This window comes from Notothenia coriiceps, unplaced genomic scaffold (assembly GCF_000735185.1).
Source record: "Notothenia coriiceps isolate Sejong01 unplaced genomic scaffold, NC01 NC01_scaffold00023822, whole genome shotgun sequence".
NCBI lineage: Eukaryota > Metazoa > Chordata > Actinopteri > Perciformes > Nototheniidae > Notothenia > Notothenia coriiceps.
In genome coordinates, this window is record NW_011356523.1 from 1 (window position 1) to 7,444 (window position 7,444).

The window sequence follows — 7,444 nt, forward strand, 5'->3', positions numbered from 1 at the left end:
TGGAATTAATCATTATTTCAAGCTTTTACTAACATGCTTTACTTTTTACCTCTGTATTTCTAACAGTTTAACATGATGGGAATATGTTTATTTGTAAATCCACCTTCTGGTTATATTCCTCCACCACCCAGTCAAGTCACAGCTTACATCCATGTTTCTCCAAATCGTATTCACTTTCTCATTTTCATCCTTAAGTCTAAATCGATGTTTGTGCCAAATTTGTAGAAATTACGTCCAGTTGCTCCTGAGATATCGTATAACCCTAAAACCTTCTAACAAAACCAATGCTCTCTGTATAAGACAAGCAAGATAATGCATTCAAATTTAAGATAGAAAATAATAATTAGAAAATCAAATTGATGATCAGAACCTGAAAGAATGCTCTTGGGAAAATGTGATTTGAAAACTACAATAAATAGGCCTACACAAAGCGGAGAAATTTGTGCTATTAATGTTGACCAAGCTATAGAAACAGCTTAGCTAACTGAGCTAACGTTAGCAGTGCAAACAACGGGCCTAAATATTACAATTTGAATTATAATACTCCAGACTCTTGAAGCTAGCTAGATGAAACTTCCAAAATGTAAAAAAATGCCAGTGTTTGATTGTTTTCATTGTAATACTTTATAAAGCAATCAAGCAAACAAACAACGTCCTGAAATATACTCAGTAAGTATATTTGAACAGGTTCAAGTTACAATAAAGTAAACAAAAGACTGATACATATTTTAATATGCTTACAAAACAAAGCAAGCTGTAGGCCATCATGTGAAAACAAGAGTCATTTCATACATGTCCATATAACACTATTAATACTTTTATTAAAACCGGGGTCCTTCAGGTCCTTAGTGGTTAAGTAGTAGTGGCTTCAATAAAGACAGTGACGTTTCAGTCAAATGTGTAGCTATGCAACATGATGGGCTCTTATTTAGTTTAGGGTGACATTATGAATTTGTAGTGTCTTATTTAATGTAACAATCTAAATAATTTGATAGAAGTTATACCATGGAATAAAAAAAAAAAGATGTATTCCTGTTAAATGGAAAAGTTGAAGACTGAAAGAAAACAACAACTGTGCTTTAGTAATTAGTAGTGTTACTTTTAATATGGTAAAATGTTGTAGTAATACTTCATTTAGGTAAAAGGTCTGAAGATTCTCTACCTGTTTTTCGGGACAAAGTCAATGCCTGTCAGATCACGTAAAAATCAAATAGGTGTTTTTGCTCTTGCCCATCATCTCGTGTTTTAACCTCAAACGTACTGTATCAAATCATAATCACCATTTTGCTTAATTTTCTGATATTTTTCTGGGATTATAATCACAATATTTTAGGCTCAGCCGAAATCTTATAACTAGAAAATACCACAAATTCAGAATGTCAAGGTGTCTCAATATCGTTTTTTTATCAGCCTAAGAAAGGTGAATTACAATTGTATGGAGCATCACTATTTATAATCTGTTGTAATAGCAAAATAATTATTGTACATACATCTGGGCCACCATTCCGCTTTACACCATCATGTACAAAACTCTGAATTATCTACAATTAGTAATGTGGAATATGAGATTAGCCCTCCATAAAATAAAATAAAAGTTTTCTTTACAAATATAAAACTTACATGGCTGCCCAGATGCCACAGGTTTTTTCAACCATCACATCCTTTAGTTATTTTTCTTAGCAATTATCTGCAAGACAGCATTTACTGTATACAACATGTTTTACATGAAGGCTTAAAGGAAAAAAACTCAATCCATATGTTTGACAAGAGGTCCATTTAACATTTTTGAAACAAGTGGTATTTTGAAAAGCACACACACTTACTGTAATTGCAGTCATGTGAGACCACTAATTACAGTTTTAGAAAATGCTTATACGTCAACACACTCTGAAAATACAAATAACCGTATTCAGTTAAATGCCCTGTTATTGCTCTCATTATAGATACTTTTTGTTAATGTTTTACATTGTTAGGTGCCCAGGAATGTCCATGACGTGTACAATTTAGCCAGCTGCAAGATCTTATTCAATTATTCTAATAAATGGCCAGTAACATTAACCTGTCATTGTTCAACTATAGTTCTGTAAACATGATTGAATTGATTTTTTCCTGAAACCACTGAATCCAAAAATCTAGTCTGAAGTGTTTCTATGTCAATGGAATATAATAAGTAGTTATTAATTCAAACACGCAGCTGTAAAAGACCCAGCAGTGCTTATTATTCCTATATTAGACAATCATTTGTTGGGGTACTTGTACTTTCTCTTTTTAGATTTGAAGTTTAAACAATGCATCTGTGTAGTTACTTGTTTTATCCAAAAAATAAATAAATAACACACTTCAGCCATGGTTTTGGTCTGAAGGCAAAGATCCTGAGCAAGATGCCTGATCAGAGTGTTTGTCAGAAGCGTTTCTTCAGCAAGTCAATTTATTTAGTAAAAACAATCATTGAGCCTTGAGCTTAAGCTAAATAAGCTCAGGACATCTTTACAGGAGCTCGAGTGAGATTCATTCATCAAGTATGTGTTGCTCTCACTCCTGTACAGTAAGGCACCAGCATCCTTTTAGCCCAAATCATAACGCTCAGTTTTAACAATGCTAGCTGTAGCGTTTGTTGAATGCACACAAGAATCCATAATGGTTACTAAACTCAGAAATATGTCTTTTCTTAACCTGCTTTCTTTGTTGTTGTGTATTCCCCCAATTTCCAGAATGTTTCCTTACTGGAAAGTCTAGGAGATGGAGGATGACTGACGCTCTGAATAATGTATGAAAATAAATAATGCTTCATTTATGATGACAGAATTATTTAGTTTTGGTTATTTAAAAATAAAAATAAAGCCAGCAATGTACTCCAGAAATTGAGAATTTTGTAAGCGTTCTTTACTTTTTCTCCAACTTGACTGGAATTCCCTCTTCACAAACTCATGTGCACACATTTTGACTTTCACAAAAACATTTCTTAATATTTACAACTTCTGAGTTTTCAATTTAAAATCCAAAATCAGGACTTAACATCTCATAATTCAAAATATTAAACATAGCGTCTTACATTTAGTATATTTAACTGTCTTATAATTTTATCTCAAACATTTTATAAGCTTCTTTGCAAACTGGGATTTTATAGTTTTACAGTTGGGCGAAATACTTTCTTTTGTTTCTTTAAAGACTAAAAGTTTGGATTCAGTTTTCCAAAAAATACACATCTAATGGCAATGACCCACGGCAAGATTTCTGAACATCTCAGGACAATTTGAAATGTTTCCCTCAGAAAGTTCTGATAAGATCATGTGACAGGTATACATGGATGTGATTGGCTGCTGACAACACAAAACAATACAATAATCGTTATACCGCATGGACATGTGGTTATTACAGGGTCGCTGCTGGTGCTTAATGCTCTGTGTGTGTGTCGTAATAAAGCACTGCTTGGCTTGGCTCTGCTCAGCTCAGCTTGTTTGTAAAAATGCATGAGAGTGTCTGTGTGTGTGTGTGTGTGTGTGTGTGTGTGTGTGTGTGTGTGTGTGTGTGTGTGTGTGTGTGTGTGTGTGTGGGGCACACTGCTCCAGGGAGCGATGAAGTGCACTTCTTTAAAAAAACCTTTTGGTTATATTTAAATGGTTGGAAAGAGTCAATTCCACATATTGTCAAATTTAAAAAAGTAAAAACCTCAAGAGGTAAAAATGCTGAGGGTCAAAGGTCAGCTGGGTTCGTCTCCTTGCTCCTACCTTCAAATCATTCTGCACACAGAAGAGGCTCTGGTATTACGCTGCATGTTGCGAGAGCAAATTCGTGACAAATCAAGCGCTCCTGTTCTTTACTTAAAGTCACCAGGACGATAAACCTCCTCAACTTTTTTTAATTGCTTGCTTCACCTCCTGAAAGGAGGAGTTTATATGGCGCTCCTCGGCCTCCTCCTGCTGGTCATTTGAACGCCCCACGATCACCAAGACGTGAGGGATGGGTTCAGTCTGAATCCCACTGAGCCGCCGTGGGAGCAAATTGAGAAAAACATTTGTAAATAAACCTAAAGGTTGAATGTATATTTGAGGAAACAACAACTTGCTGTGTGCTTTCAATGCAAGACCAGATGAGATCCTCACACTGGGCCCGGCCAGAGTAGCCTGGGGGGCCCTTCACCGACCCTGGGAGCCAATTGGGAAGAGACCCACTACCCCTCAAACTTTAAAACAAGCTCATACTGGGGTTATAGTTGCAGAGCACGGAGAAAGGGTCAGGGTGTGGAGGGCTTGTGGAGGATGCCCTGCAGGTCCTCTGGGAGGGCCAGGATGACGGCATCAATGTGGGCTCTCAGCTTGGCCACGGTCCCCGGACGCACGGGGAGCTGCTCCCTCTCCGCCTGAGTCTGCAGCCGAGAATAGTTCATTCTATTAGTACAAGTAATTTGAAATCCATAGTGATGCATTGATAAGAGCTTTGGTTGAGTTCTGTACTGACCAGTTTATCTTTCAGCTTCAGAACCAGGTCTACCGTCTCCACCTCCGAGTGCATCTGGACTCTCTGCTGCAGGTCCTAGAACAGAGGGTGAGATATTTCAGAGACTAATTAAAGCAGGATAAGTGATTTTTTCAGCATTTTCTCTTCCGAGGATCAAATTTGAAAGCCTACTTTGATTGATTTACAATCGAGACAAAATCACCGACTGTACTCGATCTTCACACTCCCTCCCTCCCTCCCTCCCTCCTCACCTCCTCACACAGCGCCTCCAGGTGTAGAGCCTCCAGTTTCTGGGTCATCTCTCTCCTCCTGTTGCGGAACCAGCCGTCAAAGTTGGGAGACTTGAGGAAATTCCTTCAGACGCAGAGGGAAAGGACCATGAGTCCACAAGATGCTCAGGGTGGTGATGTGCTTCTCTGCTATCAATTTGTAATACTCCTCTCTAATCCGTTCATTGAAAGACTGCTTTTTAAAAGATAGGTTTCAATAATAGGAAGTTTTCCTTCTGACCTACATTTGTATTCAAATATACTGCACATATTTCTATTCACAGAAATACATCATACTCTTATTGTATTTTATTTGTTGTGTATTTATAGTAAAGATTTTGGAAAGTTATTACAATAGTTTTGCTCTCATTGCTCTTCTCTTACAATTTAAATTATTTGGCTGTGTATATGTAAACCTGAGTGTGATGAACTTTAAAACAATAAATGATAAAAAAGAACTGTCTTTAATTGGAGGCTTTGCATGCGTGCACACCTGTAGAGTCCTATCCAGTCCCCTTTCAGCCTGGATGTGAGCTGAGGTCCAGCTTTCTCCAGCGTCTTCATGAAGTCCTGCGAGACGAACGCTCTCAGTTGAGGAGGACTCTTCCAGGGACTGATGGTCTTCTGGAGCGGCATCAGACTCGCCACGTATCGCTCCTGAAACGCACAAATACACGCTGTTAAATCCTATTAAATCAGCACTATTTTCACAGGAAATGATTTGTCCATGGTATTGTGGTGCATAACAATACTCATGGTAATGGAGAGTAAAATCATCAGGTTCTGCAAAAGTAAAAAATCATATAAAAAAAACACAATACTGTAACATGCAAGTTCAATATGGTTGTTTTAAACCTATTTTTGACAAAGACAAAACGACGTCACTATTACACAATAATAACATTTGCACAAGTGAGAAGATAGAATAAAAGGTATTGTTTGTTACCAGGGGAATGATGAAGCTTTGTGTCAGTTCTAAGAAGTAGCGTCGAAGAATTGCGTTTTGGGCCGCTGAGGGTCTCTTTTGTTGAACACCCTAAAAACAAAAAAACATAATGAATGAAATATGAGGCTGCTCTCCTTTTTTACAACTGTAACTCCAGCACTACACGAGATAGAAAAACACTGAAAAGGCCCACAAACTCAGATTCAGTGTGAGGGATCTGGACAGGAAAAAGGAGGATTTGTTTGAACCACCAGATATTTTACCCCAAAAACGGAATATTGGCCAACAATAGATGTCAGTGTCCTTGTGTGTTACCTTCTGAAGCTGTTTGATGATGTCTTCATCTCTGTTAAGATATGGCTTATATGCAGTGTACACACCTGCAACACAAAGAGACTGACTGAACTCAACAGCTCCCTCTGGTGGACAGCTGCCTCATAAATGTGATTATTGTGAAAGAGTTGCACACTGTTGAGTAGCTTCACATTCAAAGTGAAATACTTGTACTGAAAAACACACCAGACTGAGCCTATCGAGCATTTACCGGGTTTAGAGTCCAGAGTTTTGAGGTTCTTCAGTTTCTTGACTTTCATCTGCTTGGCCATCTCTCCTGAGGACCAGATGGAAAGATCAGAAAGGTTGATTTTGTGTTACCCAACATCTGACTTACAGCTGTACAGTAATAAAACATCATCAGGTAGATATTTTCAAATCCTTCAGTGAAGTACCGCCCTTTAAGAATACTACATTACGAGCAAATGTCCTGCATTCAAAATCTCACCAGAGAAAAAAAAAATATATATAATATTGCTATCACCTAATTGTTATTATAATAATAATAATAATAATAATAAATTACATTTATTATAGCGCCTTTCAAGGGACCCAAGGCCGCTTTACATGTTGTGAACAAACAAACAAACAAATGATATGATGTTTTTGGACTGATGTTTTCATCTTTGTGAGAATGCATTTCTAGCTGATCCAAGGGGCCTTTTTAAACACTTGATTTAGCTTTAACTGGAGGATCAACTTTGTATAAACTTTGAACACTTCCCCATTTAGTTTAAAAAGGAACAATTCTTATATAAAACACCAGATTTGGTTGAAGGAATGGAGTAAGAATGAAAGTGCGTGAAGCCAAATTTAGTAAAAAAGGATAATAGATGTAGTGGAGAAGCATACCCACATGGAAAGGGGCTTCTACATTATACATCTATCCTTTATGGGGCTAAAGCACATGTGTCAAACTCAAGGCCCGGGGGCCAAATCAGGCCCTTGGTGGATTTAATTTCGGCCCGCAGGATCATTTTTAATTACTTTAGGTCTGGCCCGCTGGTATTTTGCACGCACACCTTCACTCAATCCTGAGGGTGTCCTCAGCTCAGAGCCTGAGCCCAAACATTGATGACCTTGCACCCGAGATGAGATGCCAAGTCTCTGGCTTGAACTAGCATCACAGCAGCACACTGAGTTTAATGGATGTTTCCTTCTGCACTTTTTCTCTCACGACAACAGGGCATGTTTGGTTTGTTCTTTGAGGGGAATAGTTTTGTTGAAGCTGTTGTTGGCCTGTGGAAAAATGTAATCATAAGAAATGACTCAGATATGGCCACAAGAAATGAATGCAGCTGATTATTTAATGTTGTTTTTATAGGCAATAATTTAAGCTTTGTTAGTTCCAGGTTTAATATGTGCAATAAGTTTTGCAATAAACATTGAACCAGTCCGGCCCTCGACCAATAATGATTTTTTTATTTTGGCCCACTGT

The 7,444-nt window shown here is 37.7% G+C and overlaps 1 protein-coding gene across 1 annotated transcript; it reads right to left on the reverse strand.

Moving 5' to 3' along the window:
• Nucleotides 1–605: 605 nt before the first annotated feature.
• Nucleotides 606–7,057, reverse strand: LOC104954774 (protein DENND6A-like; the record flags this gene model as incomplete). The annotated part of the gene is made up of 8 exons (XM_010781966.1): nucleotides 606–4,366; nucleotides 4,459–4,533; nucleotides 4,710–4,812; nucleotides 5,221–5,384; nucleotides 5,674–5,763; nucleotides 5,989–6,053; nucleotides 6,218–6,283; nucleotides 7,029–7,057. Coding segments are annotated over 8 exons (724 nt in total), but the record flags the coding sequence as incomplete, so codon positions are not given.
• Nucleotides 7,058–7,444: the final 387 nt, after the last annotated feature.